This window comes from Vespula vulgaris, chromosome 2 (assembly GCF_905475345.1).
Source record: "Vespula vulgaris chromosome 2, iyVesVulg1.1, whole genome shotgun sequence".
In the NCBI taxonomy this organism is placed as follows: Eukaryota; Metazoa; Arthropoda; class Insecta; order Hymenoptera; family Vespidae; genus Vespula; species Vespula vulgaris.
Genome location: NC_066587.1, coordinates 3238258 through 3266012, shown reverse-complemented (window position 1 = coordinate 3266012; position 27755 = coordinate 3238258). Strand labels below are relative to the sequence as shown.

General features: G+C 34.4%; 1 protein-coding gene across 2 annotated transcripts; it reads right to left on the bottom strand.

The window, feature by feature from the left end:
• LOC127072825 (head-specific guanylate cyclase) lies at positions 1 to 27646 on the bottom strand. Of its 2 annotated transcripts, XM_051013598.1 has the most exons (12): positions 27237 to 27646; positions 26433 to 27148; positions 13116 to 13189; positions 12830 to 12912; positions 4797 to 5142; positions 3210 to 3576; positions 2578 to 2757; positions 2040 to 2178; positions 1567 to 1733; positions 1324 to 1467; positions 681 to 835; positions 1 to 560 (listed from the first exon to the last, which is right to left on the bottom strand). In XM_051013598.1, the coding sequence occupies exons 2-12, from the start codon at positions 26661 to 26663 to the stop codon at positions 365 to 367; spliced, it is 2082 nt and encodes a 693-aa protein (XP_050869555.1). In that variant the 5' UTR covers positions 26664 to 27148; positions 27237 to 27646; the 3' UTR covers positions 1 to 364. The 2 variants fall into 2 exon arrangements, with proteins under 2 accessions (XP_050869555.1, XP_050869554.1); XM_051013597.1 differs by having other exon boundaries at positions 26433 to 27646.
• Positions 27647 to 27755: the final 109 nt, after the last annotated feature.

The following is a 27755-nucleotide window of genomic DNA, read 5'->3' as shown; positions in this document are numbered from 1 at the left end:
TGGTAGATAAACAAAACAACGTATATTTAATTCGTCATAGAGTTTACTTGTCGCATTGTTCATAAGTATATAATCATTTCCAACCTAAAACTCTGCGTATAAATAGTATCGACATAGGATTTCTTATTGGACTTTTGTAATGACCTTAGTCGCACGTGTAGCTCGACATTGGTATAGCTCCTTCGCGCTTAGCTTTCTGATTAAAATCGAATAATTTATCGTTTTATTAATTTCTCGATTTCGAAGGAAATCATCGAAAAAGTTGATGGAGAGAAAAGGCTAGTTGATGCGTGTTTCATCGAAGGATTGCTGATTTTTTTTTCTTTTCTTTTCTTCTTTAGTTTTCTTTTTTTTGAAAAAATTTTTATGTGTTGTTGCAAATTCCAAGTTCTGCAATCGCAGCTTGGATGTGAGCGTTTAAGGATTCCTTCGCATCTACGTCGCTATGTTGATAGCCATTCAGAAAATAACAGGTCCCAGGTGTGTTTGCTGGCATTTCCTTGGGTAGATTGTTCTTGGTCCGCGGTTCCAAAATGAATCCTGATGTCTTAATTAAGTGTCTAAAATCAGATAACGTAATTTACGAAAAACATAAACGATATTGACTGATCCAATGTAAAATTGGTATATTACGAAAGTACACTAATCCCAAATTAAATATTTTTCTTTGTTATACATACAGATACGTCATGGGACTGACATTAACTCGTAATGGCTCGCTCGTAGATTCAAATTTGTTAGCCAGCGTTACATTGTGCCCGAAGAGACAATACCTTGGCATTTTTTTACCTACTACTCCAGCCAATACCATTCCGGTATGAATACCAATACGCATCTGAAAGATAATAACCATAATAATATTTCGAAGTAAGTTATAGGAGCGATTTCATGAATATCCAAAGAGTATTAACGTTCGATGAGATAAGAAAATGTGGGAGAAAAGTATAAAAATAAAACTCGCGAAGTTTGCTTTAAAAGTTAATATTAATGTAGAAATCCTTTTTTTTTTCTTTGTCGTATCGCAGTAGACATTCGTTATCAACGCGAACAAGGAATAGTTTATAATGGGAAAAGTTTTAATAGTCTTCTAGAAAGGAATAATAAACAATAGTAGGATGGCATTGTTAGGTAGATTAATAATAATAAAAAATATTATTGATCTTTACACGCATCGATATTATCATCCGCTATGGTAAATTTTTTTTTTTTGTATTAAACCTTTCTTAGCAAAACGAATAATTTATCACGCGATTATTTTCTTTTAATGCGGAAAATGTAGAAATTGAATCGAATAATTTATCGATAAATTTATTTTATTATTACCTTGATAGGTTTCCCTTCGTGCGTTAAATGTTGAGTACACGTTTGTATCATTTTTAAGCCCATCCAAGCGATTTGTTGTGCATGAGTGTTCGTATTTCGATGCAAACCACATGCCACGCAATAAGCATCGCCTATTGTTTCTACCTAATATCGAAATAAGTTAAAAATTACAAAATGTTTTTCGTATGTATCATATGTACATCGAAAACAATCGTCAAAGATCAATTACAAATATTAACACACCTTGTACACGTCCAATTGTCCGCAAAATATATCAAATTGTTCGTAAAGATTTTGAAGCATGTTTACGACCATCATCGGAGTGGCTGTCGAACAAATTGCTGTGAATCCGACGATATCGCTGAAAAGCATCGTCACGTCCGAATACATTTTTGCTTCGATCGTTTCACCTGCAAAAGAAAAGTGATACTCCAAATTATCTTAGATCGTCTAAAGATCTCATACTTCCCACTACCATTACTATCAGCCTGTAAAATCATTCTCTGACTTATCATAGATCGACAATGAAATGACCTGATGATACTTTTTTCATACGAATCATTTTGTAATTCAGAAAATCGATGACCAATATCATTCTTTAATACTAGAAACCGATGATTATATGTTTTTCAAAACGAGTCATTATTGAAACCAGAGTATTTTTATTTTTAGTTTTTAAATTACAGATCTCTACCTTACCAATTTCCGTGACTTACCCAACCATAGACGCTTCGCTATATCCGGTGGAAATATAAGATGAAGAAGACTAACGTTCTTCTCTCTTTCAGCATCGACCGCCCTGTTAGCTTCCTCTATGGAGCTTTTTAATTTATCCATACGTCTTCTCAAGCCATCCTGCGAGGAAATATATTCATGTCTTTAATTAATCCTATATTGTATTTCCTTACCAATATTCGATATTTAAGATACGTGAAATACAATCATAATTTATGTTCGTTTCGCTATACATTTTATGACTCTACGTAGATACTACTTGTCAGTAAACACAGATGCACTAGCCATTAAAATGGCTGGATGAGAGAGTAAATAAGATTAAGGAGTACACATATATTGATTTACTCCCTTTCGCATTTTACGGTGCATTATTACTACGAGAAAGTACATAAACTTATTTTGTTAGCGTTTCTTAAAGTCTTAATATCGACCGTTGAACGGATATTATTCTTCTTACGAATCCGTTTCAACGTACGATACGATTTTATTTGTTGACAAAATAAAGACGTGACTTGTTACCTGAGCTCTTGCTTGTTCGCCCACTAAGATAACGTCTCTCGTTGCATCATGGAGTGGTATATCAGAAATAAAAAGACCTCTTCCTGTGAGACCGTCTAATCCATTAAGAAACGGTGAACTCACGAATAAAATCGAATCTGACTCCGGACAATGAACCATTTGGCCCTTCATTTCCAAACCCTAAAAATAAATTTCAAACAGTCGACTGATATTCGTTCTTTAGCTCGGTGTGCTTTATAATAATTATCCAGTATGATCTCGTGGAATTAGTACAGGATTGGAATCGATCAGGGATGTATTCAAACTATTCGAATTGTGGTTAGGAACTACGAGATTGTGCAGTTTGATATTGTCTGCTGAGGAACATACATGGTATAATGTAGGACTATCAACGATTTCCACCTTGATGTTCTACATTTATCTAACATAGTATGTTAATAAATTGCTTATTAACGTTCATTATCAAACAATATATCAAAGAATTATATTACACTTTCTACAAATCGTAAGGGGTAACGAGATGAATTCGTTGGACGCTGAATGCCGTACTTTATGCGGATTATTTAAAGTATATTATTAACGATGGATGGAACAAAGTAAAAGTTTTCTAAACTCATAGGGGAGTTATATACCTCAGCAGGATATTTCTCAGCGCCGTGTGGCCTTTGTAACGTTAGAACAAATGGTGTGTTCGCGCGCTTCAGAATCTCTTGAAAGGTCAAAGTAATCCCGTGTGGTCGAGTGAACACAAAGTACGTCGATATTCCCCTTCCAAGGCGATCCAAATAATGACCGAAGATTTTCATAAAGCCGACACCCAGCTGGACGAACTCGAAGTTTCTATCGACGACGAAGTGCCATGGGAAAGCTTTGCAAAAGCTTGCCACCCCCAAACGAAGGTCTCTGGCCTCGGTGGAGAGTGGACGGAAATAATGTGGCGCGACTACGTCGGAATCGTCGTCGATTCGATCACTATAACGTTCTGGCGTGATGCGATACCTGAAAGATAACTCGACCGTTAGCGAATCTTATATCCTGCTCTTTAAAAGCTATTTCGATCCATCTGAAAGAACTTGGATCTTTTTGACAATCACTCTACCAGAGAAAATTTCTTCGAAGGGCACCTGAGAGATAGATAGATAGATAGATAGATAGATAGATAGATAGATAAATAGATAGATGGCGGAGACAAAAGATATATCCTTTGAAAAACGAATTCTTTCATCGTGGCTATGATTCTTCGTAAAATTATTCTTATTCTTACTCGCAAACAAATAGTTTTACCATCGAATTAATATCGCCGAAAACAATGTTACGAACATTTGGTGTTACGTTATCAGTCATACGTAACGTTTGTCGAATTTGTCGAACTTTCCAACTCGTACGTACCTTCTAATCGCACTTCCGGGAACTATTATTTTCATGGATTCGTGTCTGACCTCACATTTCGTATTCCACACACTCATTCGATAATGAAACTTCCTAGACGATGTTATAATCGATAACGTGTTTTCGATGCTGAAGTGCTAACATCTTCGATTAGTACTAAGAAAGGTAACTTTTTCTTTTTTTTTTCTTTCTAATAAGATTATTAAATTTATTGCTATTTTTTCGAAAAACAGGAGAATTTAATTGACGTTTTAGAGAAATCGTTTGTACTTTATTCGCGAATACGTGGTATATATTCGAAAATGGAGAATCGATTTTTGTATTTTATCTGCAGGCAAATATTTGCGACACACCATTGATCAATATTTATTTTTATTCGAATCAGGAAAAGGAGAGAAATTAAATCGCAATTGTCAGTAAATTTCAAAGTTTCTTTTATCACATCTATGAATTATATTCCCTAAACGAATTTCAGTGATACCGGCATATGATTGACGCGTCAAACGGGTAATATCTATGATTCCCTGAAACTACTCAAGTTATAACCACGATGAAGACATGCAAAATACCTTAGTAGAGAAATCGATATTTCACAATTTCTAGTCTGCGTCTTCTTAAGTTTGTGGATAAATTTTCACATTTCATATAAATTTTATCCGTATTTATACATATACATACATATATATATATATATATATATATATATATATATATTAATTAACTAAAAGAAAAAGAAAGAACTAAAAAAAAAGTTACAAAATTTCTTAAACTCCATAGTACCGAATTAAAATCGTTAAATGAATCGTAATCGAAGGTTCGATGATAATTACCTAAAAAATTTGGAATTATAGGCATCGGGCAATATGCGCACATCAGCTTTGTCGTTATAAAACTGTCTGGCGATGCCCTTGAGGCTGCCAACGAGAAGATAGGCGACGGACGGGTAATCGGTCGTGAAATGTAACTCCAACGCTTCCGGTGTCGCGATGCACACGAACTCGGCCTCGTTATCCGAGCCGGACTGATGTTGAACGACGTCGTTGACGCCGTCGAGAGTCGTCAGGAAGGCTGTCAGATCGTTTCCAAGGCATCGAAAAGCCCGCCCAAGAAGGCCGACGCATGCAGTAGTGATCAATTCTTGTCCTAGCTCGTCGAGAAACACTTCGACGTCGACTTCTGAAAAAAAATATAATATTCTCTCTCTCTCTCTGTTTTACTTTTCGTTTTTACTGTTTTCTTATACGACGTAAGACGTCGCTTAGAGTTTATATTATTGACAGTAAGTGCCTATAAGTATATTCTCTAAAGCGACTTCAACGTTATATATATTTCAAACGGATATCCGTTTTATCACAATTCTTTCGTTCGATTGTCTCGGACGTTTAAAGAAGCAACTTTCTTTTTTGTAGTGCCAACGACTGTATCTGTAAGTAGAATTTAATCTGCATATAAATACTACCTGTCGATACCCGAGAAAGGCTATAAACCAATCGATTCATATGGTAATACACGTTGGGTATTAGATGGTCTCAGAAGAAAGAGAAATTTTTGATCCCAAGGATTTTTCGAAGAAGCCAAGAAACTAACCATAGAATTCTTCTTTTAAGCCAACTGGACGCTTATATTCCCAAGAGTGAGATACGTTCGTATTTAATGTTGAATACTTGCTGTATTTCTTAGAAAGTTAACGTTTGTTCCGATAATAAATACGAAAAGTTTCGTTTTATTATTCTGAGCTCATTCAGCAACGATTTTCATACGATGGTTAAATAAGCGATGGAAAAGAGAAAAAGAAGAAGAAGAGAGAGATGGAAGAAACTCTCATCCTCGGCCTTCCTATTCTTCACCCCTTTTAAGGCTTATACTTGCAGATCCCTCATGAGATTCCGAAAATAGATGCGACCAAAGTCTTTTAACCGATGGCTTCGTTACTATATTATTTTACATTACACGCGCGCGAGAAAACTCGATAATCGATAACGGCCGATGTAATACATGATAACGTGCACCACGGACGACCATCCATCTGGAATATCTAGTGATGAGGGTCCATCAAATCGTACGATAAAACTTCAACGAAAATGTTTCTCTTTCTATTTGTCTTTTTCCTCTCTTTCTTTCTTTCTTTCTTTCTATCTTTTTTCTTTCTATTATTTTTAAATCGTTGAGTACGCACAATTTCTTTCGAGAGGAGAAAAATCATTTTATATTTGATCTCAATCGAACCATCAGCTGTTACAATAAAATTCCAGAAAGAAAAGAAGTAGGGAAATAAAAAGAACGTTTACATGAGCATTTACAAAGATCTATCCTTTGTTTTTCTGTCTTTAGCAATTTTGTTACGACCACAATACTGTCGTACGATACGTGTCCTTTCCAGATGATAACTCTGACGAACGAATCTCACGATAAACCTGGAAATCCAGCCATCAAAAGAGATGCACGCTCAATATCTCTGCCGTACGTCGTTGAGAGGATCGGTCCGTTTAACTAGAATTTTCAAATCGATATTCAATGTGATCGACACAAACCATCGAAGAAAATGACGTTCGGATTATCCTTTTCTTTTTTTGTTATTGCGATATCCGTTCCGCGTTCTTGTGATATTAAATACGATGAATAATAAAGTTGCGAACTACGAGAGGTCGAATATGAGTAATAATCACGAGCTTTCGAGAACGCGTAAAAATGTTAGAGTTCAATTAAAGTAGAATTAAATTCATACCATCCGACAAAGTCACTTTCTCTTCTCTTTCTCTCTCTCTATAATGATGTATTTCAAAGTATGAATATATATACATATGTAGAAATGTAAATTTGAAATATCAGTTCAAGCATAGCACGAATTTCAGATTTTGAACGAACGTTTTTCTTATTATTATGCAAATTAAAATCAGTATGTCATCTCTATCGCGTTTTATATTCTCCGCAGCAGTACATCCAAATGCTGTAACGATATTATCTTTGATTTATCATTTTAGTTTGGTCAGCTCTCGGGAGAAAACCATGCTGCAAAAGCAATCCGCTTTCTAGGAAAATCCATACGAGCGAATACGAGTTTATCGCATTAGTGAATATCCGTAATTCGAAATTTCTTTTTTTGTTATATTCTCGCATTCGTGAAACAAAATCATTTGAAGCGATTCTACGTTTACACGAATACACATGGGTCTTCGATAAAAAAGCAAGATTAAAGTTTTGAGAACTTGCATCATGTCGTGGCAGGAAGTTCCGTTTCCGCTCGAGAAACTACACGGAGTGCTTCCGCAATACGAGCTACTTGTTCCTGTCGTGTTTACAAATATCAGCTGATCACGACACCGTGAATAACGTTGAAATATTATTTACTAGAAATCTCAAGAACAGTTCTTACGAAAGATAATTCATTTTTAAAGATCTTTTTCATTGAGCAAAATATAAAATAGAACCAACGAACAACTGGCAAACTTGTTTTCGACGAATGACGACAACTTTCTCGTTTTCTCAAATCGATTTTAAGCAAACGAAGATATAAAAATGACGGTATGAATATGTTAAAATGACAAATGAGATATAAAAATGATAGAGTTTCTAGAATTGTTTATTTTCTTACGAAGCCATTAATGTAATAAATTAATTACAAGATCTATTAATGATTAGTCAGTATGGACCAAACGTAAACAATTTCATCCATCAGAGTTTTCAAAGCGATATTCCGTGACATTATGTTTCTACTCATCGGAAACAGTGCAATATCTATTACGGTTACGTGCCATCGGTAAGTTTATCGTCGGTGTCTCTCGAAATACCGTCCGTTTCGCTAAGAGTTGCTTATAAAGCATCGTACCATGTTACTAGTTTAACGAACCATTACGTTCTACTACACGAAAGATAAATTTCCTTGTTGGCCGCAATGGCGAATGTGCACGGAGACTTTGCGTCCTGAAATCGGAGATGTTTGATGGTTTTACGAGGTAATCTTCTCGTACCAGAATTATCATCTTCTCTCTCTCTCTACTCTTCATCGATATTGGCAACCAATGTTGAATTCTGATTGCCAAAGACAAATCTGTGTACATTACTGTTTGCTGGATATCGAGTGACCAATTCAAATCAACCAGCTGATTAATGGGACGTACCTGGAGTAGCGCTTAATTGTAACCACAGTACTTGACGGTCCAATGCAAATTAGGTTAACATACTCTCCAAGATGAAGGTTCGAGTAAAATCCACCATCGATGGACAGGTTCCATGTCAATCTCCGATATCTGTCCTTTGATCGTATCTATCTACTCTACTTGCCCACTCGTCCATCTCTCTCGTCTTTCCTCTCTCTCTCTCTCTCTCTCTCTCTCTCTCTATATATATATATATATATATATATATATATATATATATATATATGTATCCTTTTTTCTTTCTTTTTCATTCGACCTCCGAAATCAGATCGTTCGAAGAGATTTGTTCATGCAAAGTTTACTTCCAAGAGTACAGGTCGTAATAACTCTTTCAAATCGACTTTCAAGTTTCGATGTACAATGATTTACAAGCAGAATTGATAACCAGTATGTCAAAATTAGTTCGTTGAATTAGATACAGATTTATGCATGGATTTAACTGTTCGAAAAATGCAAATCGATTTATCGTTTTCAAGTCAGAATGATATCAATTCTTGAGTTAAACGCGACGAATATTTCAAATGATATAAAAACGAAATTATTTTCAGCGAGTGTGCGATGTTTTAAAATGGCAAAGTTTTAAAACAAATGATATTAGATTTTCGGAAGTTTTCTTCGTGCATGAGAGATCAAATGTAAACGTATTGAGTATATAAATTTAACTATGAATCAAATTGAAAAGTAAGATTTTAAATTAATTTAATTCTAGAATTAAATTAATTTTTGCGGAATCGTGTTTGCCTGAAATATAATAAGTTCGAAAAATCGTACGTGGAAATAAAGTATGGTAGATAAGTTTGTTTTTTTTTTTCATTCTCTTTTTCATACGATTAACTAAAGAGAGAAGAACGTTCAAATAAGTAGTCCAAATAGATTTTAATTAATTTGTGTAACTCTCTTTTCTCGGGAGAATCCGATATTACGGAAAGTTACAAATTGTAGACACTTCATATTCTCGTCAACGATCTTCAAGAAAGAAGAGATAAGATCGACTTTTATCTTCTTCTAGTTTTAACCTCGCTAAGTTAAGCAAGTTTTCTTAAGAAGTCATTCGTGACGTACTCGCGAAGATTTCAATGACAGAAAGTTTCATAGCGTTTGTCACTAGTCAGAAAAATTGTACAATTGACATTTTGAACGGTGCCGTAATGTCGTTAACGTTATCCCGAATACAAAACGTGACTGGTATAGAACTTGGAGAGTTATCTTACTATTCACATGGGAAATCACATTTCCATGAACGTCAAATTTTTTTTTTATATATATCTATGCATTCGTATAGGAATATGAATGAATGAAACTAAAAGAATTGATTACTACGTGCGATAAATATATTCGTAGGAATAAAGCATGATCGTATCGTACACAAGTGTTTCCTTCTCTTTTTATTAAGTTTTATTTATTTTGGTTTCGATAATCCACCGATGTAAATGTCAAAAAGATTCGAGAGTTTAGAAGAACGTGATCTGTAATATGATTTTAAATATTAGCGAATCTAATATATATAATATTATGCAAATAGTTGATAAGCTTTTTTTTTTACTAGTTCATTTATCCCATCGCTTGAATTAATCTACAGCCGACTAGAATCGTCTGTTTTTAAATGCATCGTAGTTTTCATAAAAGCTATCTTATCGTTGAAAGGTTTGGAGAGAATTATCAGAGGCGAGCGTCGTTCATGACATAAACTAACTTGGCCATCGGGTATTTCAGCACAGTAGACGTTATATATGTACGTCGATTGTAACGTATGTGTGTTCGTATCTTTAATTAGAATTGAACATCATTTCGAATTATAAACGAAATGAGGGAATCGATCTCGTCGTAGAGTCCTTGTATTATTCACAAATTTTCCCGTAAAAGAATTGGTCGAGCACAGTAGATTTCTCATTTTTTTGCTATTTCGAATGACATCGTCGACAATACGAGCTTTCAACTAGAATTCAGTGGAGACAAAAGGAGTGCGAGTAGGATTGCAGTTAGCGGTGGTTTGTCGTGCATCGATTCATTAAAATTCTCTTGCTTAACCCAGGAAGAAAGAAAAGTTAAAAATAGAGTGAGCAATGAGCGTGTATGCTTCTTGCTAGATTACGACAAAGGGAATCATTGTAGGGATATTTTTCATAAATCATAACGGAGTAAGTATGCATTGGATTTCGAGAAAATAAATGATATATATATATATATATATATATATATATATGCATGTATGTATTTGCGACGAGGATCAACCAAAACAACTTTATAAAGATCACGATCTTTTATCGCTGAAATGAATGTTCGACGTTACGTAGTGACAGTTCAGTATCGATATTGATGTTCATTTCTTTTCCACTTTTCTTTTCGTTCTCTCCAATATATGAAAAAGAATGATTGATGTTCCCTCCTCGATTCGCAAAATTTATAAAACATTATTGTTAAAATATCGAGTGTACTGTATCAATGAAAGAAAGAGAGATAGAGAGTGAAAATCAGAGTGTTTCATCGATTTAATCCATTAAATTTGGTCAGCTTGTATCGAAACAATGCGGCTTCTCTTTCCCACTAAATCAATAATCTCCCACCAGTTACGCGCATAAAATATTATCTTCGGTGTTCCGCTTCGGCCATGAGTGTCTTGAATGCAATTTCTCTGGATCAAGCGTTTCCTACCTCATCAATCTTTCAAAGCATGGATTGTCGTCGAACCTTTGCTCTTAATTGCACGAAATTCTTTTCGTTCTTAGATTCTACGATATATTGATTATATACATATATACATATATATATATATATATATATATATATATATATATATGTATATATGTATACACAGGTACACACATATACTAGTTTCAAACTTCTTCCATCTTTTTTTTCTTTTCCTAACATATCTTTGAAATTTGTATTACTCAAGCAATACTAACTTGTCGATATATATTATATAATATATATTTATTTATGATCATTGTATTTATTTACATTTCATATGATTTCTAATAGGAGGATGTTAAGAAACGTTCCTTTTTTCTCAAGATAAGGATCGTCCAGGAAGATGCAATTTTTATTCAGACATTTAAGTATTCTCTAGAGGCTATTTTCAAATCACGTAAAATCCAATATATGTAGCTTAAATCGATTGAATCTTTAGATTCGTTCGTCGTATCAAGGTAGATCTTATAAAAAGTAAAGAATCAGTGAGAACGAGTCAAGATATAACCTCGTACTCTTTAACGATTAGGAGATCGTGCTCGAAGTATACGACGACCATTACATTGTTTTTTCGTTTCTTTTCTTCTTTTTTGTTTTTGTTAGAAACCACCGTAATCGGCTCCCGCAAACTCGACAACCGCAAAACTATCAGCGTACTGTGTGTCTTCTTTGTTTTGCATTACTTACGTATATAGGGTAACACGAATATAAAAATGAAAAAAAGAAAGAAGAGAGCCAATGGCGTGTATATCAAAAGCTACAAAGTTATTATCCTAGAGGCAGCCTTTATGGCGTCGGATCCTTTCGAAGGGGAACGACCGACGAAAAATCGACTAGAAACGGAGCCAAACAAAAAGAGGGATATAAAAAAGCAGACAAACGTCAAAAGATATAAAGGATAGGACAATGTTTCTAGACAGTTTGCTTTGAAATCCTTTTTCTTTTGTCGGAGCTTAAATCATTTCACAGAAAAAGCAAACTTGAGTCTCTCGCTAAAAATAATATTTTTTCGTGCTATTATACCAATGTATATCTTTCGTTTTTAAATAATCTAATATCTAGCGTTTGAAAAGTGTTTCATGTGATTTCATCTCGATGAAAGCGGATAGGTTTAATTTATTTCGTAAAATCATGATCAATCTTTTATTTCGTGATCCATTAAAAAGCTGAGTCTTAATAAACGGTATCAACGATAATAAAAAGAACTCAGCTATAGTCTAGAAGGGTGAGGTTCACGGAGAAATAGTATACGCATTGAAATAGTATTCGCATCTCGTAATAGATGGAAACGTCTAACCTAATTAACCTTTCTCGCTATAGTAAACGAACCTCGAAGATTTTCACGCAATTCTATCCGAAAAGCATAACGCCCCGAGTCAGCTCGAAATTCTTGATGTCGGAGTGAGTCGAATCGATAGTGTTAAATGAATAGGAGATGCATTGGTTTGGATGTGGTTAGCGTACTATTCCAACGCTAAGGTGGATCGTTATCAGGATGGTTAGTGTTTAATTGAATACCTGGACTCTATTCGTCCAATCGAACCTATTGAATAAAAATGTTTCATTTTGTTCGGATTCTTATCAATTGAAGCAATTAATATCCGATATAGTGTATAATTGATATAGAATATTGTATATCCATTAGCCAAGGTCTATTACGGCGTATGTTCGTGCTCTTTGATTTACAATCTTATTTTGTAACATTATAATTCAATTTCACTGATTTGATCTTTTCAATGGTAACGAACGAGCAAGTTGGTATTACCGTTTCTTTTCGTAGAATATGAAGCCGGAAAAGTTTGGTTATAAGTTTGTATGTCTTTTCACGGGGGAACATTCACGCCGTATGTCTTCGGCGAAAAGATAAAAGAATAACAAAGTGTAACATTCGTACGATATTGTTGATTTCATTATCGCTCTCGAACAATATGAAATATTTTATTTTCAATTATTCTGGATAGTACTTTTCACGCCAATGTTCTTTTTCATACGTTTCACGTGTAGTAAAAACTTACCGCAGTCGTAATTTAATGTTTCATATATATCTTCCAACAAGTTGTAGTTTTCTTCCGCGTCGACGTTATAAAGTAGCTTGTCTCTGAAACAAGAACGGAGATCGTCCATTTTTGTAAATGCTTTTTTACGAATAAAATTACTATATTTTCGTACGCTTCGAGTTGATATAAGTATTATCATGTAAATTATGAAAATAAGTAAAGAAAAGCTAATATTGTAACTGGAGAAAGTGCGAAGAATAATGAAAAATTATTATGGAAACAAGACAAGAAAAAAAATACGTACAGGGATGTAGAACTTGGTAGAGACACTTCGCTTTTATTCAATAGGGCCTGCAAAGCTACAGCGATAACTTCGTTCTGTAAAAAAGTAAATCGAACATTATTTTTACACGTTGTTAGAAACATTTATTTATCGATTTTGCTTTGTTTTTTCAAATAATTACTCTCGAGTCAACGTTAATGAACGTTTCGATAATTTTTTTTGAAAAAAAGAAAAGACAAGAACTATCTTGTCAAATTTCTAATCGAATTTGTGATATTTTGAATATCTTTTTGGATGATATTCGAAGATAAATGTATACATTTTCTTCTAGACATAAAACATGATACGTTCGCTCTTTATAATTTTTTTAAAATGCTACAAGCGTTTGTCCTTCTTTAAAGATTTCCTCTTTTGCGATTACGGAATTCCATCATTCTTCTAACGGGAATCGTACGAAATTTCGAAGCAATAACTAAAAACTTTCATGATCCATCTTCGATAAACGAGCATTTCCGACGTTTGAGAGCATCATAGATCTTCCGAAAGTTCGCTCAACGCTCTTAAACGCTCAACGTCCCTTAAAAATTTTATCTCCTGGTGAAGAATTATTGTTTTGTTCGGTTCTTCCGTCGTATTACAGTTTTTATAGGAACACAAATTTTTGTTTTTTTTTTTTTGAAAATAATTAATACTTTTTTTGATGATTTTTCAAATATCCCTTGGAAATTTTCGAATCTGTAGAGATTAAATAATTTCCTGTTCCGATTGGATGCATCGAATTACATGGAATTGTCGTGCTGCTCGAATGGAATTGTTTCGTCGATAGTCGACGAGAATCGAGTTACGACGGGCATGATTGAAACTGCGAAGTTTAATATTAAGAGAACATTTGCATCTCCGTATTCGTTGGAAAAGAATTTATTTAAGCGTGTGATACATTTTCAATGAATAAGAAATCTTTTTCATTCTTTTTTATAAAATATATTTTCACTTTTTCTATTCGTCTGTTTAATCATGATTTATATGAAATCATAATTCCGTTGTATTTATTAAAACAAATTTCATATACGTATTTGAAATACAAAAGCATTTCATAAATTGTATTAATGTATAATTTAATGTATAATTAATTCGTATTTTAATGTTACAATGTCATTTAATTAGAATTGTATTCGTAATATTAATAGTAAATTGGTTTATTATTTTAGAGATGGTTGATATTAATTGTAATGTATAGATATATGTGTATGTCTGTATAGGAAGTAGATATTACATTGGTCTTAATCCTATGCAATCGACTTACATAACAAGTTGCGAGAAAAACACGAGAGAAAAGAAAGGTTTTACCATTTGAATCACTATTTGATTAGTGGGATTGAATAAAATTGAGAATGATAGGGTAAAGCTGTAAAAGCCTAGGAGAGTCGATAAAAAGTGTGTCGGTTAGTAATCATACGCTTTGGAGGATCGATTGAGATCTACATATCGGATTGGAAAATCCACTAGAAATTTACCTTCTATACTTTCTAGTTTGTCCTTCTGTCGACTTCATTTAATGGAAATAAGAAGTTTCTTTTACGTTTTAATGGGAAATATATTGAGAATATTCAAGATGCTTACTTTTTCGAAGGTGGACACTCTAACATTTATACTATTGAGGTTCTTTGCAGTTAGTTTGTAAATAATATTGTATATAAAAGATGGTCGAAGCTTTCATTATTGCTTGGTCATAAGTTTAAAAGTTTCTCCAGAATATTGATATTTTCCAGACTATTATAATGAAATACTTCGTAGGTATTACTTTCAACGATTATTGGGCTCATTAAAAATTATTACTACATAAAGTATATCAAATTTTTTTATGTACACTTTTTAATTACATGATGCACTACATAATAAAATACATGTATAATACTTTGATCTAGACAAACACAACGATAAAGATTTTAGCTTATCGTGAAATATGGAAAAAATAACAAACACAGAGTTTTTCAAATCACAGAAAATAAAAAACGTAAATAAAAATCCCAAAGCTGTGATTGTTCACAGCGCATTCGAATCGTTGCAAGTCAGCAATTGTAATCGCTTTGTTTCGTTAACAAACGCAACGGTGGTTCTAAAGCGTGCTATTCACGAATATTCGAAAAGCATCGAGCTAACATTTTGTCTGAAAGAAAAAGTGGAATATAATAAGAGCATTCATTATATTATATTCGCAAAACATTTCGTTCGTCCCTCTATACGAAGCCACATTGAATTTGGCAAAGTCAAAGGCGTTTACTTGAATTCAATGTCTCGATAGTTGTGCTCCAATTGGTGGCCAAAATCGATAGAGGTGCCGTCGAAAAGAGAGAACGAAATAGAAAGAGAGAGAAATAGAAGAAAAAGAGAGAGGGAGAGTTATAGAAGGCCATTCAAACTACTATTTCACAGGAAATACAAATGTTTATGGAATATCAATGATTTTTCTAGAATCTCTATAATCTGGGAAAATAAAAGATTAATAATTTTCATGGAATATGTTTCATAACGATTTCGCTCTTAATCATTCTTATTTGACATAATTATATGTGATTTTGAATAATGATAGTTTCATCAAACTTGATTGATTTCTGTTAACTAAATAATCTATTTATTTTCATTTCTGTTTATCGCAGAAATCATAAAGAATATTTTTCTTGTTGATAAACGATCGGATGTTAATGAAATATCTTGTTTAGTGGATGGCGAACAGTATGGTGTCATGTAGAAGTTTTCGAGTTAATCAAGTATGACACGCTAAAGCGTATTATCTTCTTTTTTCTTTTTAACATGGTCAACAATTTTATAGAAGAAGTTATAATCTTTATAATACTCCATTTTCAGATTCTCCGTAACTTAAAATTCCCTCGCTCGTGGTACCCATTCCGTGAAATTTTTTCCTAACAGTTAAGCGACCGCAAGACTTTCTGCATCGTTCAAAAACTCGCTTTACTCTTCGAGAGCGACAAGAGATTTTGTAAACTTTGTTTTGGAATATATTTTTTTTCGATTAGCGTGCTTTTACTTTAAACCGCGATTAAATCTTTCTAATATACCTATTTATATATTTATTATTTAACTGCATTGCTTTGATATTTTTAATGGAACTTAATGGAACATATATATTATATAAATGTATGTATGTATTTTCAAGAGATCTCTATTTATTTCAGATTCCTTTTGAAACTTAGAAATATCTTTCAAGATAACGTATTTCGATCGAATACCTGAGAACAATTTCAGTTTCTCTTCTCTTTTAGTAGATTCGTCCTTTTTACGGATATCGCGAAGTAGACGATACTATTCGATGAGTACACGTTCGTTCACCGAACACAATTTTCGTTGATTTGCCTAAATAACGAAGTTTCGAAAGGGCCGCCAGTTCGATTCGTGGGAATGCCATTGGAGACAAAACGTGAAGCTGATAGCCCGAATGGCGAAGTTGCAGTTTCGTAACACGTCACTGTCAAGTTTTCTGTCGATCGGTTTAACAATATTAGTCGCTGCACGAGTTTCAACTTTTTAAATTCCCCAGATTTTGCTATATCGTCGAAATTTTTTTTTCTTTTTCTCTTACTTTCTTACAGCAATACGGTTCGATTTTCGATGAATCGAGAAAATATAAAGAAAGGTAAGAAGAAACTCGCACGATAATAATGCCAAATGCGAGGAACAATTCCTTCGGTTCGCTTTTATCGCGATCTTTCGATGACAGATACAATAGTGTCAAGCTCATCCTTCTTCCTTTTTCTTTTTCTTTCGAAGAACGTACTCAATGTTCGATCATTTATCACGGAAGGGACAGTGAATTATTAACGCTTCGTTGCTCGTCTTAAGGTTAAATTCATGAATTAAATAGTTTTAAAAATAATACTTAACAATGTTAATATTATTATTTCAGAAAGATAATTAAATGTTTTTCCTTTAATAGTAACATCGGACATTAATTTGAGTTACTTAAATCTTTCATGATACGTAACGTTAGTAGATTTAGAAAGATATATGTTCGATAGAAAGGATAACGCGTGATCGAAAAATATTTTCCTTTCTAGTTTTCTCCTTTCTTTTCTTTAAATAATATAGATAAGATAGAAACAAGACCGGCTGATATCCATTTCAAATTTTTTCGAGATGAAACATGGTAGGTGAGTATAACTTTAGAGAAATCTATTTGACGATAGATCTTTCTTCCCTACGGCGAATCATGTATCCACTCAACGAATCTTTGTGCAATCCAAAGGAAAAGAGTCGAATTGCGAAAAGGATAAAAGGAGTTTTCACAAAGGAAGAACAGCAAATCTTCGCGACCTTTTCAAAGAGAATATAGCGTTTGTCCCCATTGTTTCGTCTTATTTGATACTCTCTTCACGAGAACGTTGCAATCGATTTACTCTTGTAACATGTAAGGAAATTCGAACGGAATAGTTGAAATTTGAGAATCGTGAAACGAGGAAGAAAATGGTTTACGGCTATCAGCCTCGCGTTCTCGAGCCTTACATATAATACCTACCTACCTATCGAGAAATTCAATGAATTTCGTTGAACCGTTCGACAGGTGGGAGATGCACCTTCTCAGACATTTTTATGCATCATTGGATAGCATCGGCTATTGTATTCCATCCAAACCGTATGCTTTTGGCATGAAACTTATGTGATACACCATCTTGTCTCGTTTGGGGTTAACTCGAATATCGAACTTCTTCGCGAATAACGAAAAACTTTCGAGATTTAATAAATCCTCCTAAGCTTTTATTGAACCGAGAGAAGAACGAAAATTTTCGGCTTTGTATATATATATATATATATATATATATATATATATATATATATATATATATATATATTATTCGGTAGTAATAAGAAGAATTATAATAATTACCAAACTATCTCGCCGATTCTTAAATTGACTTATTTATCGAATTTAAATCTTTCTTTTAGGATTTATCGTATTTTTCATTCTACGCTTTTGCATTTATTCGTTTTAAAGCGATAAACTCAAAGAAGTTTATCGTTATTTTTGCAGGATTTCAATAAGGAAGAAGATGGAGAGGAGGGGGAAGGGGTGAGGAGAGAAAGGAGGTAAAGAAAAGAAAGAAGAAAATATAAAAGTACTGGAAAATAGAACGAGTGAGGTTTCGTGAAAAGGAAAGAGAAAGATTATATAGGATTCGAGTGAATAAATCGAAGGAATCGAAGAAAGGGAAAAGAATTTTTGCGAGATAGCGTTCTCCTGTTTACGGCTTACGTTTGAATTTAACGGCAAATGCATTACGACTTTGGCGATTAGCTCGGGCGGCAGAGAAGCAGCGTTAAAGCGACGGAAGTATCGATCGGTACGTAACATTACCTACGTTCATGTACCTCGTTCATTCGCGTATAAGCTCATACATACATACACGGTTATACATAGACACATATATACATCAAGTTGTTTCCGGTATGCATTTGTAGGAATGGCAGTACGGAATTAGCCTGTACACCAACTATGTTCCCTCATGTGAGATTCGCAGTTTTCGAATTGTTGCGAATTGTCCTTTTTTTTCTATTTCTATCTATCTATCTATCTATCTATATACGTATCCATCTATCTATTTATTCATTTATCTATATATATATATATATATATATATATATATATATATATATATATATACATACATAAGTGTATGTACGCCATATCTTTAATAATTAGAAGGCAGGCATACAGATTTGAGATATCCAGTTAATACTTTAATCGTACTAACGAGCTATGAACAAGTTGAATCGAAAAAAGGGGTCAAATGAAAAGAACGATAATGAAAGGATAGGGTAGGAAAGAAAATTTTTTGAATTAGCGAAGATAAAAAAGAAAGAAGGATAGCTTTGATTAGGGAAGGAAAAAAAGTCGTTCTGCCATTGGAAACGATCCACAAATCCATTCGAACTTCTCTTCTCTTCTATTCCTTCTCTTTAATCCTTAAAATCCATCGAAACTTACGGCGCATCTATCCGTCGTTCGTATGATTTTCTACTATTTTTATTTTGGATTACTTCTCTGTAGACGGAATAAGATTCTGTCGTAAAACGATGAGACATTTTAAAGTTTCCGTTTGATTAGAATACTCGATGAAAGGGATTCAGTGGATCCAGTGGATTCATATTAAAAATACCTTTTCTCTGAATCCTCCGAGCAATAATCAAAAAGTTTAAGCATTAAAGTAGAAACGTGGACCGGACAATTTTATTACTATTATCTTTCTTTTACATTTTCTTATTATATTTTTTTCTTTTTTTTTTTTATTCTCTTACCCGCATATACTATACGTATATTTCGTTTTTCCTTTCCTAAATATTATATAACTGAACAGCTATGTATACATATATCTTGAAGTTCTGCTTTCAAATATTCCTGTCTCGCGCCAAAAGAATTGTTAGAACCGGTAATGGTTATCAAAGTTACTACAGGGAACAAAAAAGGCAAAGTGAGAAAATGACACTTTCAAGTAATGTGACGTACGTTCCTTTTCATTTCTTTGCGCTTTTATGGTTAGGCTTAAGAATGGTCGGCATCTGTTCATTTACCAAATGCACTTTTTGGGCTTCGTAGAGAGAGGTGACCTTTTTAAAATTTCATTACACAAGAAAATACTACACGGTAGTAGTTCTCTTGAGATTTTTTAGCAAACAAATTCTTCTGCCTTTCTCTCGATTGCGTCGCCTCCTATTTCTCTCTCTCTCTCTCTCTCTCTCTCTCGATTGCGTTGCTTTCTTTTTCTCTCTTTTTCTCTCTCTCTCTCTTTCTATATATTTATCTATTTCTTTTATTTCCGTTTTGTTCTGCAGAAAGAACCGAACAATAAAGAAAAAAACCATGACGTACAAGCGGAAGATTAAATTTATCTCAAAATGCATTTAATTAAATTTCATCAATTCCTTTCTTTCTTTTTTTTTATCAGAGTATTTCTTTCTACTATATATTAAAAGTATACAGAAGTAAACTCCAACGATCGCTCTTTCTTTGGTATTTGATGAACATCTTAAATCGTGATCTCATCTTTCGGATATTACAAATGTTTGTTCAAGATACTGCATTTCGTTGACCCTTAACCTGTTTCTGTCTTTTCATCGACTATTGTCGACTGACGTTGTTAAATGACCTTCGCGTTGTTATGAAAACAAAAAAGATCTTATTATCTAGGTCTTCACCGCATTATAAGAAATATTTATACGTAGATATCGCTTTTACATAGAAATAAATGATTATTACAATTTATTATATCGTAGCCATTCTTATTTTATCTTTTAATAATTAATATATCAATTGTTCGCAAATTCTAGTGCAAAATATATTATTTGCTCTTATAGATATAACATTCATGTATAAACATGAATGATTTTTTAAAATTAATTGTATAAATATAATACTTGCACATAGATTGTTGTTATCTCTTTAAAATAGAATGAAAATTTATATAATACTTATTCGAGATATAAATAATTTGACGTTAAGGTGTCTAAAAGTACATGTCTGGAGAAAAGTATCTATCGTTTACACTCTTTTCAAAAATAGAATGCAACCAACGGGGCTAAGATAAGTGTTTACCTTTATATATGTACATACTTATATAAATACATAAGTTTCTTTTTACTTCGTAACGTGAAGTAATATGATTCGTATTTGTCACCCATGAATACTCGTTGCATTTGTTCATTTACGCTCGGTTTATATTAGCTATGTAACAATTTGTCTCCAGAAAATTATGAGACTTTCTCTATTATTGTTAGAATCAGAGCGCTTTTTATTTGCTGTTATCTTTCTCTCCCTCCCTCCCTCTCTCTCTCTCTCTCTCTCTCTCTCTCTCTCTCTATCTCTCTCTCTCTTTCTCTCTCTCTATTTCTCTTTTGTTCCAGCTTTATAAAAATTTGACCAAGAGAAAGATAGCTTCGTAAAGGTTAATCCCAAACATTGCAAGCAGTTTTTAACAATAAATACATATATATATATATATATATATATATATATATATATATATATAGTTCAAGAAGATAGAAATTCAAAGAATTACGCAATAATCAGAGGCTCTCGTCTTCGTTTAAAACTGCGTTTAATGTGAATACCAGATAATACCATCAGCATTTTAATTTTCTGATTAAACTTGGTAGTAATTGCTTCCCCCATCGAGGATATTCCGTCGATTTTACAAACGAGTAGATAGAACGAAACGTGATTATTCGATAAAGCCTGGCCAAACGTTAATTCACGGACGGCAGAATAAACGGAATGGAATTTGTTCTACTGTCCGCCTGAGAGTTACACGTAGTACCCCATCTGGATCAAGGATTTTCTATGATTAATATACATGAATTTACAGAAAATCCGATTGATCATGCTGGTAACACTTTGTCATGTAGAATAATAGGAATATTTTCAAATTTATATATATATATATATTTATTTATTTACTCAAGAAATTGATAACGCAAATATCACTAATAATTATCTTACAAGTTCGTGACTGACAAATATTTCTAAACTCATATCTCTTTTATACGATTATTCTATTTACATATGGAATATCTTTTACCTTTAGTAATAACTGAAGCGATGAGGTATTAAGGAAGAGAAATTCAATATCGGCATTCTAGTTTGAAGTTCATGGTATCATTGTCAAAGGGTCGAAGTTGGTGTACCCTCTATGATATGGGTGTCCTGAGTATCTATGAAACTGTATTAAGATGCAGTACTATGCCTTGTCAAAGGTAAAAGAGAAGTTATTTAACTATTGCTTGGTATGCTTTGAAGTACATATTAAACGGTCAGCAGAATTACATAAACTCATGATCAGGTATCTTGCTTTATTATATTGATAAGGAGAGATCGCTCGATAGATTCTATGTCCGTACAAGGAATGAATAAACAATAGACTCGTTAATTCGACTATTAGATCTATAATATATTAATGCCATCCTTGTTCCATAGAAATTTACTTCGATCCTAAAATCTTTTGAATAATTTGCTTTCCATCTTATCGTTTAATATACGTAAGTATATTTTAGATTCGTGCAAGACAAAATGTTATTATGCTTTCAAGCAATCAGTATGCTTTCGCTATTTAAGGTATCTAGCCTACATATAACATAAATATATATACATACGTACATATATGTGTGTGTATATATATATATGGGAATAGAAACTATAATAGAAACGGCACATTGTGCCTCTGTTACGAAGCAATCTTGTGTACCAAACCGTCTGTCGGACTAATTGCTCTCGACCCTTTTAGTCCAAGGCTATGCCGGATTTTCCTCAATGAGAGCTTTTTAGCTCGGATATCGAAAACATCGATTCTTTGGAAAGAAATATTACGACTACTACGTGTGTACGATTAATCTATAAAATGCATACTCACATTCTTTCGAGTATTTTTAAAATTACGCTTAATATAGAAAAAATAAAACCTCTTTCCTTTTGTATCGTGCAGCTCGCTTTGTTAATATCTCTTTTTCTCTCGATTGCAGCAGAAAGAAAAATGTGGTAAAACGAGTCGATAAAAAGACGAGGATCGAAAACAACTTCGTAAAATTATAATCGTTCTTCAATTATCTCGAACGAACTTTCTACTTCATTTTTAATTTAGCTTCTAAGTTTTATAGGATAGTTTGCTTTTCATACGGAAAACGTAGTATGGTAGAGTAAACATGGTAGAAGTTTACCTTAAATAAGGTAAAAAACTAGGGTAAGCTTATACAATAAGTTCTTACGCAATTACTTACATACGTTAATAATTCAAGATTACTACAAAATCTACAAAAATGTATCGTCAACTAATAAACAGGATTACCTATGTATATATTATTCGTTCTCAGATTTGTTATTCTCATATCGACGAATACATGTTTATATAATGTTACGTAGACACTATTTTCGAATCGACCTCATCGACACATGGCAAACATGCTGTTCGCTCCCAATATTAACACCGCACACAGAACTAAAAGCGATCTATCAGCTTTATTAAGAACGTTATAAGCACGTTGGATGCAAAACCTTATTTATTCGATATACCTAGTTTTCACGGTGAAAGAGTAAAAAAAAAAGGAAAAGAAAGAGAAAGAAAAAAGATTCATTGAGAAAGATAAATGTAAATATTACCGATTAAATATTTCGAAGCGTTGACCATCGATTCGAAGAATAAAAAAAAAAGAAAAAAAAGAAAAACCGGATTCATCAACTTAACGAGGCTCTTTAACAAGTACGCCAATTTTGTTAATATTTTTGCAAGGACATCGTCTTTAAAAAGAGAGTGAATTCTTTGAAAAAACTCATCGGCTTGGTTATACAGGACGAAGATAATTGAACTAAAAAGACAAGTGCCAACTCGTATTGCCTCGATACGTAATTAATTATTTAATACACAAGAAATTAAAAGTTAGTTACTTGATACGGTTAGCGAAAAATCGAAGCCGAAAGTCGGTCAGCAAGGGTTCTCGTGGAACGCGTTGATGCGAACGCGTTAAAAGCGCGAAAAAAGCCGGTCAGATACGTAGTAGTTATTCGATTTTTCTTTATGTTCGTACAAACGAATGAAAATTTTAAAGTAAGCTTATCTGTTAGGAAAATGACAATTTTTGAAAACGCTACTATTTCGAGATTAATCAAAAGTTTTTCATGTTTTACTCTCTCTCTCTCTCTCTCTCCTTTTTTCTTCCTTTTCTATTCTTCGTTAACGAAAAACTCAGAGACACATGTTAGAAGGTGATACCATCGTTGGTAGATGTATGCCTAGGTACCTACGTATGTATATATGTATGATTTATATACGTGAAATCCTTTCAAAGCCTTCCAACATACTGAAACATTAATCATTCGACTTCTCTTTCTCGCAGACATTCGAGAGTAAAGCCACCGGCGACGCCGTGGCATTTTGCTCACGCTCTAATTTAAATATTTTCGCTCGGCCCTTTAAATTCATCTTTCTATACCTAGATGCCCTTGTGCGGAAAGATACCGTAATATATATTTTCCGAAATTCGTCTGTATTTTGTATTTGGAGTTTCTATATTCTGTCGACATGCATGCATTTCTTCTTTCTTTTTTTATAAAGGATAGTATCACTTACGTACATTACTTTTTGCTTTCTTGCGATTGACATATATGTACTTACATCATTGACGTTGTCTGCGTCGTTGACGTAGACGATGAAAACGACGAAGACGGCTCAACAGGTATCACAGATTACATTTCGTTCCGCCCATTGAAAACGACTCCCTCTCTCGTCCCACCGTTTCTTCCTCGCCGTTCCTTTTTGTGATCGTTTGAGTAGAAGACAGTTGTATAACGCGGGGAGGACGCAAAAGTGTTAAAGACATCGAGAAAGAGGATGTCGCGTATCGTACGCGTCTCTTGCGTATACGGCTTAATGTCTTAACGGATTTGCCCTTTGTGTTATCGTCTTAAGCCGCGGATTTACCTTTTCTCAACCATTTCATCTATAATCCTCTGTAGTAGATTAATACTGTCTTCCGAGATTCGTCGATACTGATTTCGAAGACGGATACCTTTAACTTTTATTCGTCTACTTCCGGAATATCGCTTAAATATTTCCGATAGGAAAATAATCCATTGTTAAATATTCATTATTTCGCGTATTAACAAAATCTGTGATTAATTTTACGTTTTCTTTTTTTTTTCTTTTTTCTTCTTTCTTTTTCCTTTGAAAAAGTTACAGAATTTTTTAGAAAACGTCAAAGGAACGTATCGTCTTTGTTGGTAACGCGTTCTATTCTCAACAAAGCAGAGGCTTGAAAATATCGTTCGCCTCGTGATAGTCGATACGACGTTCTACCTCCGCGTAAAGCAACTTTCGAACTCGATGCCTCTTTCTTTTTATCGAAAGAGTAAAAGGAAACGAAGAAAACAGAAAAAGAAAGAAGTTCGTGATGGACAATGGAAAGACGGTTGAGTACAAAAAAAATTATCGTACACCAGTAGTCAATAACGGCTCACCAGTTGATTTCACACCGATAGGAAAAGGTTTAATTTTTTGCCAATGTCATCCGATCGAACAACGAAAAAAGTTTGATTACGTATTAGAAATGTTCATACGTATTTTAAATGTGATAATCACTTTGAAGCTGATTAAAGTCCAACGAGTTGCTATTTAATCCGTATAAATACGGTTTTTTTACTAAAGGCGATCGATTCGATAGGATTACCAATCGAAAAATATATATTTTTAAACAATCGAAATAAATACCAATTCATCCGTGTATATGCAAAAACGCGTACCTTTGTTGAATATAAAAATTTACGCTCCATAGTTATATCTTTTACAATGCAAATATAATAATTTGTAATAGGTGAAAAACGAAACTGTTCTTTTCTTTTTTACTAGTGTGAAATTGATTAGTATGTTATTATTCACTGCCAATATACGTAAGTACGTTTATCGTATCACTTCCAGTTCGTTTCTTCGACCGAGAAGGACAAACTTAAGTTTTCGTTATGCTCTTGGCAATTGTCTCGTGCGAAGTCGAGAAAACTCGGAGCTTGTTGTTCTGTTGGAGACACTTCGCTGAACGTTGGAATATTTTAGCGAGTTTCATCGACTCTATTTCGTTAATGCTTCGGCTAATTGGCCTTATGAAAATGTTAACGGTATCTCGTAAAACGTATAACAGCGGCATGTAATAGTATACGTGTGCGAAAAAGAACACGGTTTGAAATGCAATTTGAAGCATATAATTTTCGATAAAATTTAACGTTAGGACGTACACACATACACACACACACACACACACACACACATATATATTCTACTGTATATGGTTAAAACGCGAAAAGCACGAACGAAAAAGCCATCATGTTATTTTTATATGAATTTTGCAATATATTCTGATATGCAAATATAATTGGAATACGCAGAGGCCATTGTTTACCATGCGTAAGGATTGTAACGAGTTTTCATTATTCTTGGAATATTTTCCAAACATTAAATATTAGAATGCGTTTCGATCGATACTTGCAGCATGGGTCATTTGATATGATGATTCGTAATAAAAGAATACCTATCGAATGTTGGACGTTATAGTAAACTTCCCAAGAGGGAAAGATATATTGAAACTGCGTTCTTTTTTTATCGTATGTTTTTCTCCATTCGAACTGCACTGACTGTAAGTACGGAAAATCGTTAACGGAAGAGAATGCAAACAAGAGGTAGAACAAGGAGCGAAAATTGAGCGAGACGTATTCCGTTATCGATCGAAGCTTCGATCGAGTCGGCATTGCAAGAATCAAAAAAAAAGATGTTTTTTATCGTAAGTACAATAATATACCGAAGGGTTTGTCAGGACGAGGACCGCGGCTCTGAGGTGCTTCAGATTGAGCGTTTGCGTGTCCTCGATGTCGTCATTGTCCTCTCCTAGAAGAGAGCAGGCTATTTGCACGGAGGACTGCCTGAAGGGTTTGCTTCTGTCCTCAGAAATTCTCGTCGACTTGCTAACGTCTCGTTCGTCGTCCGACGGTACGATCTCCGTGGTGTGTGCTCTTGAGAATGGGCATGCCATTTTGAAGGATAGAATCGGCTTACCAATCGAAAGGGGTACGTCCGATGCTCGATGCTCGAACGTCGGCCGTTAATTATCTCGCGACATGCCACGTGCCACGACGCGTTTATCGCCGGTCAGCTGTTCCACGATAACTTTACACGCCTCCACCACTACCGGCAGCTTCACTACCACCACCACTATCAGCAGCAATAGCACCGCCACCACTACCACCACCACCACCACTACTACCACTACCACCGCTACTACCACCGCCACCGCCACCGGCGCTGTCTCTAGACTCAACTCACCCCTCTCACTCTAGTTTTCTTTCCGCGCCTTCCTCGATTTTATCGCTTTACCTATCAGTCTCTGCTCCTCTCACATCGCGTTCCCCAACGCTACCAGCAACATCACCTCTGAAACGATTCTTTCCACCTTCAAAATCTTTCCCATCTTCCTCAACATCGACATCGTTTTTTCTTTTCTATTCCAAATTTATTCATCTAAAACAGCGAAATGATCATCGTGGTTACAACCCCCCTTCCGAGGGAATTCCAAAGAGAAACGGAGACTGAGAACGTGCGTATATACCTCCAAGACGTTAGTTATTACCGCAACGCGATTAGTACTCCTTCGAGAACGTCTATTTTGCAGACCACAGCCCGATTCGACGTCGTGCACGCGGTTTCACGCTAACCACTAAACTCGTGGTCTCTTTGTATACTCGACTACCCGTTCCCTCCTTTTCAATTCTCAATTGCTCCTCTTATTCTCCTTTCAACGCGTTTCGAGAGTCATCAGAATCGAGATAGTGGCCGTTTAAAAGGAACTTCGAACGCTGAAACGATGCGCTTTCAATCGACAAAATGATGACTATTGGAAGTGCTGCAGGGTTGACGCGTCGTCACCGGGATGGAGGTTAGAATGTCTATCGTACGTGCCGCGTACAATGTCGTGTCGGAGCGCGTAGCGCCATACTGCTCGCGAATTGACCGAGGCGCAACGAACAGCACCGACTCGGTCGCGTTCGGCGATGCTCCAAAGGGAAGGGGAGGAACGCGGGGTGAATGGAAGGCCAAGAGGGTTCGGGGGTGCGGGCTGCTAGCGAGG

Excerpts from the sequence above, each read along its gene's own strand:
- LOC127072825 (XM_051013597.1), bottom strand. The coding sequence starts at position 26,663 with ATGGCATGCCCATTCTCAAGAGCACACACCACGGAGATCGTACCGTCG. Across the intron at positions 1,734-2,039 it reads AGCGAAGCGTCTATGGTTGG|GTGAAACGATCGAAGCAAAA; the intron begins GTAAGTCACGGA and ends TTTCTTTTGCAG. Across the intron at positions 561-680 it reads GTCAGTCCCATGACGTATCT|ACACTTAATTAAGACATCAG; the intron begins GTATGTATAACA and ends ATCTGATTTTAG.